This window comes from Struthio camelus, chromosome 15, assembly GCF_040807025.1.
Source record: "Struthio camelus isolate bStrCam1 chromosome 15, bStrCam1.hap1, whole genome shotgun sequence".
Classification (NCBI taxonomy): Eukaryota; Metazoa; Chordata; class Aves; order Struthioniformes; family Struthionidae; genus Struthio; species Struthio camelus.
This window is the reverse complement of record NC_090956.1, coordinates 2533981-2548050: the sequence shown is the minus strand read 5'-3', so window position 1 is coordinate 2548050 and position 14070 is coordinate 2533981. Positions and strand designations below refer to the sequence as shown.

Genomic DNA, 14070 nt, shown 5'->3' with positions numbered 1-14070 from the left:
GGGTGGCTTTTTGGCTCAGGCGATCGCCCGTCCGTGCAGAGAGCGAGGGCAGTTGCTCGCCGGGAGCGAGCCCGCGTATGGCGGCCACAAATCTTCGGCGCACCTTCGCTCCCCACCTTCCAGCTAATTACTGTGCCCGCCGAGCCCCTGCTCCCCTTCGGTAGCTGTGCGGAAAAAAAGTCTAATTTTCCTACCATATTTCCCCCCCCTCCCCGCTCTAAAGGGAATTTTGAGACTTAATTATTTTCATTCCCTGCTAGACTAAATAATTAGGGGCAGGGGCTGTTTTCCATAAGAACGTTGGTTCCATGCTCCGCGGAGTTTGTTCTGCTAATGGAAACTCTACACCTCAAATAGCCAAGGGACTTTCAAAATGAGTTAATGCCTTCGAAATGAAATTTCGGAGACCAAAGTTTGTAGGTTTCTTTACAACGCTAGAAATTATAGTATTTTTTCAAGTGTGATAAACTTAAAATGAGAAACAGGTGACTGATTAAAAATGAGCGCATTGTTGAGCGCGCAGCCCAGCCGAGGGTGACGCTGGACTTCAAGCAAGGTGATGTTTATGGAATGTAGATTTACCAAATATTCCTGTGCAGCGGATAGTTCATAAAACACCAGCCACCATAAATCTGAATGGTAGGGCTTCGGCTAAGAAATTAATAAGTGTGTAACACACCGTCATGGAAACAGGCTGCAACAGCGAAAGCAAACAAAATCCGCTTTGGCCTACAGCAGGAGGAGAAACAAAATCAATTTGGTTTCTGCCCTGAAGTGCTCAGCGTCTCTGATATTAAATCACGTTCACTTAAGGACTCTTATTCCAATTATAGTAGCCCTGTGTTGAAAAAGCCCCAACACGAAGACCTGGATGTGTAGCTGCAGTGTGATTTATGGAGGCAGCACTTCCAGGCTGATGCTACCCGACTGCAGCAGCGGCAGAAACTCCCGCCGCTCCAACGCGCTCGCGATTCCCTGCTTGTTTTGCATTGCTGTCGCCGCCGTTGGGCTTTGTGTGCGAGGCTGTCTCGGGCTGGATTTTCAGGCAGCGTAAATCAGCGCCGCCGGTCCTGGCGGAGGGCGTTTTCTTTTGCTTTCGTGCGGCACCTCCCGAGATGTCAAAGCCAAGCGGTGCAAAGCGCTTGGCCGTATTTGCACAACTCGGGAGATCGGCGCAAAGTCCCTGTGGAGCCTCGAGCCTACTTCCACCTGCTGATTTCCGAGGCATCGACCATCGGTGTCCTCCGTGGGAACTCACTTGTTATGAGTACACTAGCGCAATAAGCGTCTTTTTTTCTTGGGATGTGCCAAGCCTTAGAGTATCTATTTCTAGCCCCCGGCAGTTGCAGTTCACGCAGCGAGGAGAGTCGCGGGAACGCCGCAGGCGCCGCGTCTCGGCGGTCGTTCGCCCTGGCCCAGGGGGGCTTCGCGGGGGAGCGCGCGGCGCCTTGGCGGGTTCGGGGCCCTGGGGCCGGGGCGGCGCGCGAGGAGGACGGCTCCGTGGGTCGGTGGCGGCGATCCGAGAGCTGCCTGCGTTTGCCTGGCCAGCAGCTGCTCCTGGGAAACTCGCGGGGCATTTTTAGCGGAAGATACCGAAAGTTGTATTTTTTAAGGAGAAGGAGCAGAAGGGCAACCCGAGAGGGACGGGGGCAATGCTGTGCTGGGAACCTGGGATTTGGGGAAATAGGGGCTTCGTTAGAGCATCGGAGGAACGCGGCACGCGTCCCCTCGGGTTCGGCGCTCAAGGCCTCGTCCCCGTAGCTCAGGGCTCGCTCGCTCCTAAATGCTTTCCCTTCCTCGTTTCCCAGGATCAGCCTTTCACTCTACATCTCTTTGATTCATGGCGTGATGTGGAAGAGCGTGGCCGCGAGACGTCGCCGGGTAGCCGGGTGGCGCGTGCAACGCGGCGGCGTAGGGCAGAGGGGGAGGCCAGCAGGGAGTCCCCAAGGCGCAGCGTCTCGCGCACCCTCTCCCGGGGTTGCCCGGGTCTGCTGCGCAGGCGGGCGACTGTTCCGTACGGTTTCGCCCCTGAAAAGCCATTTTTTCGGCAGTGAAAGCTTTCCCGGGAAACGACAGTACGCTCGGTGCTGAAAAAGCTTAAACACGTTCTTTTGACTTTTCTCGTTGGGTTTCACCGCGGTGAAATATTTTATTGCCGTCCATTTCTTCGTTACCCGTGTGCTATATTAAAACAGCACCTTTAATTTATCTTTAACAATATAATGTCTAATATTATCAAAGGGAAATCAATTTCCTGAAGGAAAACTTTGAGGGATTTTCTTTCAGTTTAAAAAAAAAAAAAACCCCTCAGTACTTTAGCGTTGCCAGGGAGTGACAGGGGAGAGCTAATGTCAAAACGCTGGGATTTCCGGCAGGATGGGGAATTGTTTTCCAGCCGTCTCTGCCCCTTAGCAGCGGTGGGGGAGACGCGCCGGGCGCAGGACTGCGCGGGGTCCGCGGGACTGCTGACACCCGTCGTGTTGAGCCAGGAGAGGTCACGCTCCTCTTGGCTCCGTCCCGCGCTCTTCCTACCCCTTCAGACCCGAGCCCAAATCCCTCCTCTCTCTCTAGCCCCTGTAGCAAGCTGGCAGCGTCCCGTGCAGTTCAGCCTGGGGACGAGGACAGCAGCGGTCCCCTTTCCACCACGTTGTCCGTGCGGTCAGCGTTCGTGCGAGTCAGGCGAGGGATGCTCCAGGTATGACCTTATCTTTCCGCAGGGATGTGCGCTAAATGCCTATTAGTGCCTCAGTGTGCTACGGGCTGGATCCATTGGGTGCAAGGTAACGTATCCAGGGCAGCTTCGGGGTCCCGGCTGCTCTTCCAGCCGCTGCGGATAGCGGCGGTGCAGACACAGCCTCTGAGCCGCCGTTTCCAGCCTGTCGAATGGGGAGAAAAACCACTTTGCCATCTCCCAAGAGAGCTGGGAGAATAAAGCGCTCGCGAGACGCTCCTGCTCTGCCGGGCCAGGCCGTACGAGCGCCTTGGATAAACAGAGGGCAGCGGCGCTGAAAAGCAACCCATAAAACTACCATTATTCGGTAAATGGTTCCTGGGCCAAGATGAATTTATGATCTCTGCAGCGAGCGGGGCTAGAATAAGCAAGAAAACCAGTGATGGAGGCTCTGTTACTTTAATGAATTTGTACTTTCCACTTGCCACTCGCACCCTGATTTACAATGGAGGGGGGGAGAGAGGGGGGAAACCTCGAGATCAAAAAAAAAAAAAAAAAAAAATGGAAAAGACGACCCCGTGTTTTGGTTTCTTTCCCCCCTCCGCCGCCCCGGTTTGCCCTGCCAGGCCATTAATTCTGGCAGCAAGCGCCAGGCCGGGGGGTTTGCCTCGAGCCCCTCAGCTGCTGCAGGGAGACAGCTGCACCCGCTGGAACTAATTACAGCTGTCCGGGAGATTTAGGCCTCCGTCGCAACAGCTCCAATATTGCTGCTAATTTTTAACACGTACAGTTGGAAGATGTCATAAGAGGCTGATATATGATAGAATCTTAAAAGCGCTGCGGCGCAGCTGCTACCGGGCATCTGGCAGGGTGAGCGGTCCAATATTGATTTAAAAAAAAATAACGCTTATTATTTTTAGCCTTCCTCGCCTTTCTGCCCTCCCCGAGGCTGCGTGACTTACCGAGCCGGGGATGGCGGCGTGCGGGCGCTCCCCCGGAGAGGCGGCGGCACGGGTGCCCCCGGCTGTCCACGGCTCGTCTCGCCATGGGCCTTGGTGTCCTTCTCCTTTGAAGCACCCGCGCCGAGGCGGCCCGCGCCGCTCAGGTGCTCCAGCTCCTCCGCCCGGCACCGCCGCTCTGCTGCAGAGAAGCTGCTGGAAGGGGGGTTTTATTCCTTGTTCTGCATCGCCGGAGCCGCTGTGTCTATAAAGATAAACTAGCAGGGAGGGTTTTCTGTCTGCTGGCGGTTAAACATCTGACTCGCTTTATCTGACCGTATCTTGTTACTCGCCTCTCAAGTGCTCCTTCTGCCCTCGGGTGTCTCAGGAGGGACGTAGCCTGGACTCAGCTGGCTTGGACTGATGATTTCTCCGAGCTGTTTTCCCACCTGGCTGCAGTAGTTGGTACCTGATGCTTCTTAGCGAGTCAAGAGTAGCTCCTAGTTTTCATTCACGCAATAAATCCTGGGAAACAGAGGATGTACTTCCTGACCTTCCTGCTTGTCTTCTCTGAAACATGAGTACTGCTCATCCTTCTCATAATGCCAGTGAGCACCTGTGGCATTAGTCTCCTTTTAATTTAGCTGAAATCAAGTAGCTTCCTGATGACCTTCTTGAAGATGTTCATATTTCTTCAGAGCAGCAAGCAAGGTTCGTGCATGCGGGCCATTTCCTGTGGTTAGAGGAGGCCTCAGAAGCCTTTGGATCTCTTCCACCAGCCAGAATATCTTTGCACGAGTCCCGAAGTTGCAAAAAACACAAGCAATTTTTGATAAAGTAAGCTGTAGCCTATAGCAGTTTCATGATTTGCAGGCAACCACGTATGTGCAAGTCTCGCTTGAGTTACAAGCTGTGCGGGTCTCCAACTGATGCTTGTAAACTCTGTGAGCCCTGAAATGATGGCGCCCAGGGCGTTAATACTTCTGCCGTATTGCTGCAAGAGCATGTTCGCTCCCCAGATACCAGAAGGAAGGAGCAGTTACGGTGATTCTGCGCTGGAGGAGCTTGCAAATTCTGTGAACTCCAAAATGAGGCACCCAGCTAGATTATAAATTCTAGGGTAGCTTGTAAACTCTATGAGCCCTGAAATGAAAGGCTCTAGTGAGTATTAAATTCTGTGGCTTTTACATCAGTGAGCATTAGGAAGAAAGATTCACGAATGTTACAGTTTCTCGAGTTCTTCCGTCTTTCCTCCATAGCGCTTAACCTTGGGAAGGCACGCAGAAGGTGACTGCCGAGCTTCCGTAGTACCGTTGTAGGACCTTGATATTCAGAGGCATTTCTTCTGCAGTTTCTCCATGCTGCAGCCCACACTAGCTGCTGCAGCACTGCGAAGGCCCTTTGGTATCTTCATTGATCAGAGTAAAACATGAGGCTTTCAGATCTGAAGTCCTTGTGAAGCAATAGCACTGCAGGAGAGCCCTGGACTGTGGTGTCTCATAGCTTTGTGGCTGCAGCCAGCAGAGCTTTCATACCATCTGGCGAGTAGTTTGGATCCAGGAAGAAATCGAGCTCGACAGAGTTTATAACTCTGTAGAGCAAGTAGCTTTGCAGTTTTGTTTTCCATGGGGCTCATGGTCCTGCCTTAGACTATGCGAGCCCTCACTCACAACTTCTGAGCTCACCGCTCAGGTAGAGCTGGTTGGGGGAAGTGGCGTGAACATGGTGTGGGACAAGAGGATTGCTGAGTTTAGAGGCTGGAGGCTTGGGGGGGATTTTCAGATTTATTTAGACTCTGAACATAAGAGCTTGAAACGTACTCAGATAGAAAGGCAAACTTTATGCCACAAAAATGCAGCTTCAGTTGCATGTGGTTGCTTTAATGCTCACACGGTTCTAGTTTTACATGCCGATTCCTTTGATAGCAAACATTCTAATAGACGGAGAACATATGGGAAAAATCATACCAAATCAGATGATAGATATTATTTAATCTAGGCAGGCAAGCCCATTCAAAAGGGACAAGGAAATTTTCATTCCAGAGGGCTTATTGGACAGGCCTTGGGGTTAAGGGGAAGACACTTCTATGTCTGAGCAGAGTCCTGAGATCTCCTAGGTTGGCCTCAGACTTCCCCTGGGACCTCAGACAAGTCATCTGGTCTCTGTGCTCTGCATCCCCATCTATAACATGGGAGTTCTGCCAGAGGGGGTTTTGCAGATAGGTCCTTCAGAGTGGGGCATACTGTTAGATATATACTGTGGGGGTACACGGAGCCTTGGTCCACCGTGGTCGATGCCGTGCAGTCACATAGTGAAGAAAGCTCTCAAGAGCCACACTGTGGCAGGGAGCAGGTGGAAGGAGCTTTACAGTAGGAGAGGGATCAGCATAAAACCAGCCCAACACTCAGTAGCACCCGTCCCATTCCAGCGCTGCCTTTGCTGATACACGCCATGTCCTCATTCCCGCGGACGTGCCGATGGCATACATCCTGCACGATTCTTCTCCACCGGGAGCGTTGGTGCCCCTACTTTGATGCTGCTTCCCAGTTTTTCGGGAGGATTTGACTGAGTGACATCTGCCTCTCTGGCTGGCGTCGGGTGTTCAGGATAGTGGCAGCTGAAGCTCTGTTCCTTGTCCCTCTCTAGACAGCCGGTACCAGCAGACTGAAGCTTTTCTGGGAGATGGATATGTTTTCTGAACTCCAGAAAACAATCGACAGCACAACCTTTTAAACCTGTAACTGTCTCAGACAGGAGCTTGCAGGCTACCTGGACTCACGTAAATGCTGCTGTTCAGTAATGCTCTAATTCTGAACAGTAAATTTTGTGCTCCTGCGAAGTAAACACTGTGGGAGTAACGCTTCAGCTCCCGTTTGACTTCTGCCAGCCTCAGAAAAGGGTGGAGAGAGGGTGTAAAAGTGGCCCCGAAGAGAATTAAAGCAATTAGCATTTGCAGTGATGAGGTCCAGGTTTCGGTGCAGCGGCGAGCGCAGCCCCTCGGCAGCGCGGGACACCCGAGAAGCAAGCGTCGCCCCAGAGAACGCGGTTCGCACGGTGCCTCCCTCTCTCACCACTGGAGGGGAGCAGCCAGGGAGAGGTGCGGGATGAGGGAAGACCTCCATCCCACACTTCACTTGGCATCAGACCCTTCGTCCCTTGTTTGAGTTAGAGCTGGCCCAGTGTAGCTCCACAGACACTAGTCTGGGCTTCCTTGGATCACCCCTTTTTCCTTAGAGGAGGCTGAAACATCAAGGTGTCTGATTTCTCTTTGTTATTTTTACAGCCCGGGGACAGTCAGGAAGCAGATTATGCTGTTGGTTGGTGCAAAACAGCTGCAAGGGATGGACATGATTAACAGCTCCATGTTAATGTGTTTTGCTAGCAGGATTTTTTCTGTATTGCTCATCTGGGTACCCATCAAGGTTTGAATTGAGGTGTCGAGGTTTGATTATAACAGAGCTTTTAATTGGGCTGCAGTCGTACCGGTCATCTGCAGTCTCCCCTGCTTCACATTCGAGTGCCTTCGTTACAAAGGTGAGAGTTAATGGCAAATATATGAGAGTTGTCCCTAATTATTTTAGCAGTAGGAGCTAGCTTTATGGCAGCCCAAGTTCCAGCCATGGGAACAAGCAGCTGTGCGAGCGCCGTGCCCTGCTCAGTAGCAGGGTTTGTATTTTAGTAGTGAAGCAAAGCAGGTTTAAATGAGCATTGACATGACTTTGACATTTTTATATTGTGGGTTATTTTATGAACTTATCCAGCAAATGCGGCGATGCACTCTGCAAACAGGGACCACAGCTCTGAAGGCCTGGGGTGTTACTCCGTCTCTTGTCAGCATGCCCTACATCAAGTGGGACCAAACCTCCCGAACCAAGCGGCGTGTTTAGCCTCCGAATGTGTTTCGCGAGACTGATGAATGCTTCTTTCTGCACTGTTTTAAAATCTCCTTTTCTGTCAACTCCCAGGGCGGCCAGAAAACAGATGCGCTCTTAGCCTCTCTAATAAGCTGCGAAGCAAAAGCAACAGCCGGTGGCTGGGGTCGGGACAGAGGGGTGCCGGGGAGGCCTGCGCTGCAGGGAGCTGCGCTCTCTACCTGCTAGTGTCACTTGCACAAGTACTCTGCAGTTGCTGTCAGAAAAGAGGGAGGGAAAATCATATATTTTTTTTTTTTATTATCCTTTTAAGCTTGGTTGTAGAGGTTTGTGCAGCGGTGGGAAGCGCGCAGGGTGGTGGTATGTTAAAAGCTCGTCCGCCTTGCGCGGCGTCCCTGAATTGCGTTGGGAGGAGCCGGGAAGGCTTTCCCCGCCTCGCTTGGCTCCGAAGTGGCCGCTGGCGTTGCCGCCGGCACGTACGGGAGCGCCCGGACCGCGGGGCACCGACCGGCGACGGACGGCCCAGGCTGGGCGCTCGGGAAAGGCTCCGGAGCTCCAGCTCCGGGGCGCTCTCCACGACGTCCGACGCCTTTCCCCGCGTCAGCCGGCCGCGCCGCCAGCCCCTCGGCTCGCGGGCGTTCGCGTTTCCCCGGGGCCGGTCTCACCAGCTGCGTTTCCTCTTTCCCAAGGTGGATCAGAGGGGAGCACTTCAAGTACAAGTTTAGCCAGCCGGGAGGCAAGCACGCCAGCGACGGGAAGTGGTGGATTCGGAAGAGGATCGGGCCCTACTTCCCCCCCGTGAACCTCCAGGGCCTGAAGAAGTTCTACGAAGACAGGAGCTGGCCTTACCCCGCGCAGGCCTGACGGAGGGAACGGGCGAGGACACGGGCAACCGGCTGAGGAAGACAGGAGCAGTCACCTTCGTCACAAATTACAGTTCTTGCGTCTATCTGTATTTTTTTACATACCGATGTTTACACATATTTTACAGTAGGTTCCCAGCCAACCTGTCCACCTGCTGCCGTGGTCTGGTTTTCCTCCTCTTTTTCTGGTTCTTTGTCCATCTTTGTGTTTGTCTTTCTCTCCATGTTCTTGCCTAATGATTGATTTGTTTAGTCTATCTGCTCCATTAGAAAATCATCAGCTCGGAGTCAAGAAAAAGGTGAACAGATACTGAGTCAAATTAATACTCCTAATTTTACACATTCCAGATTTGCAACAAGCATTTATGAAGTGGTTTTTCACAGGCCCAGTAACTCTGGAATTTCAATTGATTATCAGGAAGGTAAAACTCAAAAGGGGTTGAAAATTGCAACACGGACTTTATTGGGAGAGGCTACCCAGAAGCAGAGCGCTCTCCCCCTTTCTCATCTCCGTCTGCTTTGCCAACGCTCAGGGTCAAACCCGAGTCTCCTGGAGTTTAAACGCCGGCTGGACCTCGTGCGGTTGGAGCCCCTCCGCCGCAGAGAGCTCCGTGGCAATGCAGCGAGCGGGGCGGCGCGAGGAGCCCTTTCCGCCTCGGTGCTCCTGCCCTCAGCGCAGCCCCGCGTGCAGCGTTGCCAACGGGCTCCCCAGGCGCCGCTGCTGGCAGCGCGGCACCTCGCTGCGTGCAGAGATGGCCGAGCGCACAGCCCGCTCTGCCCCCGGCTCCGTGCGGAGCGTGCTCTGCGTGGCCGTTTGGCTCGCGGGTCCCTCCCGGCACGGGTTACGGAGAGCGGACGCTTCCCAGTCCCGAGCAGGCTGAAGCGTCTTCTTTCAGAAGAGGCTGGTCAAGCCCTTGCCTCTGCGCGAGGCCGCGGCGCTGCGTTCGAGGAGAAAACAAGTATTTCCTTCTGAACTTGCCGTTTCTGCCCGGTCTGCGCAAGGGCTGTGCCCCTGCCGAAGAAGCCGGTTACCCGCCGCAGCCGAGCAGGGCAGCGCGGCGGAGGCGCGAGGTTGCACGGCGCGGGGACGCGTGTTGCAGGCCGCCGTCCCCGTGCCGGGCTGCTCCGGGCGAGGAGAGGAGCCGCTGGGCAGTGTAGCCCCAGCCGGTCCCCGCGCGCAGCCACGGTCCCTTCTCAAGGCCGTGCGTGGTCGTAGCTGAATTTTCTTCAGCTGCGGCTCTGGGTGCTTCACTTCTTTTTCCGAAACGTGTACCAAAGCCTGGCGCTTCTCCTTTGTCCATCCTCTTGGTCAGCGAGGAGCTAGGGGGACGTTGCCTTCAGAAATCACTGGTCAACATTCCCCAAGCTGGGCCGTAAGGATGGTCCCTTCCAGTCCTGAAGGCTCTGCCCAGACAGGAGAAGTTCCTGCCCTCCGGACAGGCCATTGCTGTATTATCCCTTGTTGCATTCGGACACGTGGAGACCTGCGACACCCTGGACGCCTCGGCGGGGCGAGTCGGAGAGGCGGTCGGGGCGGCCAGCCCTCGGGGGGTTCCTTGCTCAGGAGCCCTGTGGGGCTGGGTGGGGAGCTGCTGGCGCAGCGGGGACCTCGGCTCCCTGCCTTGCGTTGCCCGCTCCTTCCTCACGGTCTCCCAGAAGCGAGGCGTGACGTGCCCGCGTCCACCCGGCTTGGCCCGGCCCCGGTGGCAGAGCGTTGTAGTGGGGTGGCAGGGCGGCCGCCGCACACGGTGTTTTCGGACCCGGGCGCTCCCTGCGTGGAGGTGCCGCGCGTCGCGGTTGTGTCCTAAATAAACCGGTTCCTGCCGTGCTGGTGATGCTCCTGGCTGGTGTTGGCCGAGCACCCGTGAAGTCCCTGGTGCGGCTCGTTTTTATTTAAGTGTAAGGCGTTGCTTTACGTTGCCCTGTGCTCGGCGCCCCGGGCTGCCTCCCAGCGCCATCAAAGCTGCTTTATTCCCAATATACCTGTCCTCACGCTGCCCTCGATCGCATCGCCCTGGCACGGCGCTGGCCGCTGGCCACCGACCGCGGCGTAATGACTCGGCTGAGTTACGCGTCCTTGGCAGCCGGGGAAGGTGGGGTTGGAGGCGTCATCTGCGCTTGTCCCCCGGGCCAGCCCGGCAGACTGCGGCCGGGCCGGGCTTCAAAAAGACGACTAGGGCAACCGTGCGCGCATTGGAGGAGATTAAATCCTGGGAACGCACCCCGATTTCCCTCCCTTCCTATCCCGCCAAGTTTGGGGGTCTCCCCTCTTCTCACCTTGGTCCGTGTGTTAAGCTGCCCCAAGCCGTACCGGCACGCGGGGACGCTGCCTGCTCGGCGAGCGAGGGCCCGCCGCGGAGACGAGGGGAGCAGGAGCGCAGGCAGAACGGGAACGGTGTCCGCAAGCAACAGGCAGCTGGCCCAGTTTGTTGTTTGCAATAATCCATGCTTGTTGGCTCCTTTTTGTGCGCGGCAGGCATTTTTTTCTCCAAGGGGAAAGCAGATCGAAGCAGCGCGTGTAATTGCATCGCATCGGGCTTGCCTGCAAAAATGCCACAGGTTTGCCGAGAAGCCCGAAATAGCTCGCTGCCGTAGCTGCCCCGCGGGCTGCCGAGGACAAGCGGAGCCCGTGCGGCTCGGCCCCGCGGCGGCCCCGGCTGCCAGCCCGGCGGGGCCGAGCCCCGCGGCAGCGCCCGGGGGCTCCCCGGCACACAGGGGCTGTTTTGAAAAAGGCAACCGGAGTCAACACGGCTGACGCCAGCGCCGCCGCCTGCAGACGGGTTTTGTGTTCGCGGGCCCTGGGCTGGCAGCGCGGCCGCGCTGGGCTGGGCTTTTTTCCTGTTTGCTTAACCTGGGGGTTTATAACTGCTTCTTTCTGTGCGCGCTGCCGGGACTGAAATCCGCATGTTTGGAGAGCTGGCGGAGGTGCCGGAGCGGCCCGCGGCTGGGCAGGGCGCGGGGCAGCCGCCCTCCCGCCGGCCCCGCGCCGCCCTTTGCAAAGGGCCAAAACCGCCTGGCGAAACGAACCCCTTGGGGGGTATTTTCGGGGCCGATCCCCTGCGCCTTTGCGGGGCCTGATGGCGCGCAGCCGGTCGGGTTCAGCCCAGGCCGCGTGCGGAGGGAGAAGCGTTGCTCCGGGATGCACTGTGCAGCGAAGCCGCGCTCCGGGCAGAGACGCCCGCCCCGAAGCCTGCCGAGGACGGGGGGGGGGGCTCGGGGACGGCGCAGCGGGTGGCAGCGTCCATCCGGTCCCCTCCCGGCCCCGGACGCTCTGGAAAGCAATGTAATATTAAAGGGGAAAGTCTCCGAGCTGGGAGAAGCAAGCTAGCAGGTCAGTCCGTCACCAGGACTTGCAGTGCGGGGGGAGCCCGGGGTGTTGTTGCACGTGAAGGTGGGGGCCAGCCCAGAAAGATGCCATTGCATGCCTTTCTTTCCAATTTTTTGGCCGCAGGCACCAAAGAGGGGGTGCATCTCTAGACAGGGGTTAAAGCAAACGGCTTTGAATAAGCAGAGGGAGCTTTGCTCATTTTTTCTTCTCCTAAAACGTTAAAAAAGCGAACCGCAGCAGGCCTGGCCAGCACAGCGCGGCTCTGGGTGCAGTGCCACCCCGGCGCGGGCCCCCGCGCAGCAGCCTCAGCCCGACAGAGATGCTCCTGAGAGGTCGAGGCGGCGGATGGACAGCGAGCAAGGTGAGGCCGGGCTGGTGGCGTGGGGTTGCGTTTACAGGGATGCTTCCTGCGTGCATGGAGGCCCGGGGGAAAGAGCCGGTATTGCTGCAGTGGCCCTTTCCAGCGGCTGTTGGCGATCAGCCCCCGGAGGAGATGCTCTTGCTCTGGAGTCAGCACAGCCGAGCAGGGCAAGGGCACGCAAGTGGAGCTACTTCTGCCTGTACGTAAGGGGCTCGCGAGCCGTTTCGGTGACCATCATCACCCTGTCCCTTGCAGGGGGGCTTCCATCACCCCCATCCCTGCAGTGCGTGGGTGCACGGCTGGTGGCTGCTGCACCGCCAAGTCTCTGGCATGTGAGGTCCTCTCCAAAGCTCGTTTGCAGCCGCCCAATTTACCTTCCTTCTGCAGGCAAGTCCAGAGGCTCATCCCCCTAAGGAGACATGTTCCTAGCTAAAGAGCAGTCAAACCTGCGTGGAGCTGGCTGAAGGCGAGCGCGATCTCAGGAGCCTCCGAGCTCCCATTGAATGACGTTGCCATCTCCAGGTTAGCTGCTGGCTTTAGCCTCTGCCCAAAATCCTCGTGTTGTCCCGTGATTTTTCAATGTTTTGGCCCTGCGCCGTGTGGCTGATGCCAGCGATGGCTTGCGATGCGTCCCAGAGCCATCCCGTCCCCACGCCGCAGCCCCGATTTGCAGCGGCCGGGCCCCGCCGGACGTGCCCAGCGCATCGCCGAGAGCTGCCTCCCTCGGCAAGAGGTTGGAGCGCTTGGCCGGGAACCGGGAAAATCCCCTACGTTATCCGGTCATGTGCTAACCAAGCCGAATAGCTTAATTGCAGGCTTGGAGCAATGTATAGGGCTCTCCAAACTGTAAATAACATTTATGACTCAATTGTGTTTTCCTAAATATTTGCCACAGTTCTCAACCGATGTTCTCCTGCTCCTTCCTGCCAACAACGGAGGAACAGTTTGTTCCGATTACCGTGAAGAGGCGCGAGGGCGGACGCCGCGACACCGCGTGTCGCTTCCGTTACCTTCCTTCCTGGCTTGGCTGGCCGGCGGCAGGCTCCGGAGGGGCCGGGCTTCCAGCGGGGGTGCATTGGCTCTTCTCCACCCAGGACGATGGATGTTGCCGCTGAGCTCCCGGCCTGCCGGTTGTGACGGCCCCAAGAAAACGAGGAGGGCAGGTTAAACGGCGAACACGCTCCGTGTCTGCTGCGGGCGGCTTGGTCGTGTCCGGGTTCGCCCGCGAGACGGCAACCCAGCTGCTGCTTTGCGGAGCCGCGCGCTCCTCGAGGGCTTTGAGGAGAGGCCTTCCCGCCGAGCACCTCCGCCTGTGCGAGCGCGGGAGCTGCCTGCGCTTAGCTCATTGCCAGATGGTCTTTGAAACAGTATATTTTTTCCATCACACGTGGCCAGAATTTATCCCTGGAGTCAAATGCGCACAGCAAGGGCTGGACAACTGTCCGCCCCGGCCACCTTTCTGGGGGCCTTGGGCACCTCCTGGCTGTTGGGCTCTTTGGCAGTATTTTTTAAGGAAAGCAAATGAGTTGAGAGCCCCGCACGTCATCCGCCTTCTCTTCAGCTTGACAGAATTATGGAGTCCCCTGCGAATAGGAGGCCAAAGCGTTTTTCGCCGTGTAAAAGACTGTGACAGCTACGTTCGCTTTACGCTTAACCTGCCGGGCAGAGTGTGCACCCCGCTCGCCCCGCCGGGCGCTCCTCCGGCTCCGCGTTGCCTCCGCGGTCCCGCGCGGACGACTGCAGCGGCCAAGGGCCACGGGCGATGCCGTCTCCCGCGCGGGGAGCCGGGCCGGCGAGCTGCTTCCCTCGGCCTCCCCCTGTCACCGCGCGTCCCGCTTCCCATCCTCCTTCCAGGGCTAATGCGAACAAGATGTGCCGGGAAAGCACGCCGGCGGCAGGCGTCGGCGCGGGAGCTGCGGCGGCAGACGCGGCCGGCCGCGGCGGCTCGCGGCGCACAGGCGCGGGCCCTGCGATGCAGCGTTTGCAACGTTCGGCCGAGCGCTGGTGCCCCGCTGGTCGCGGTGACCGACGTCCCGC

The 14070-nt window shown here is 57.1% G+C and overlaps 1 protein-coding gene across 3 annotated transcripts in view; it reads left to right on the top strand.

The window, feature by feature from the left end:
• LMF1 (lipase maturation factor 1) overlaps positions 1-14070 on the top strand; it is a 241551-nt gene that overhangs the window by 208829 nt on the left and 18652 nt on the right. Inside the window, exons 11-12 of one of the 3 annotated variants that reach the window (XM_068907940.1) lie at positions 2572-2695; positions 8171-10968. In XM_068907940.1, the coding sequence (XP_068764041.1) occupies positions 2572-2695; positions 8171-8206 (160 nt within the window). In that variant the 3' untranslated portion in view covers positions 8207-10968. Of the gene's footprint in view, positions 1-2571; positions 2696-8170; positions 10969-14070 lie in introns of those variants that run through there. The other 2 variants (XM_068907942.1, XM_068907939.1) reach the window with 2 other exon arrangements.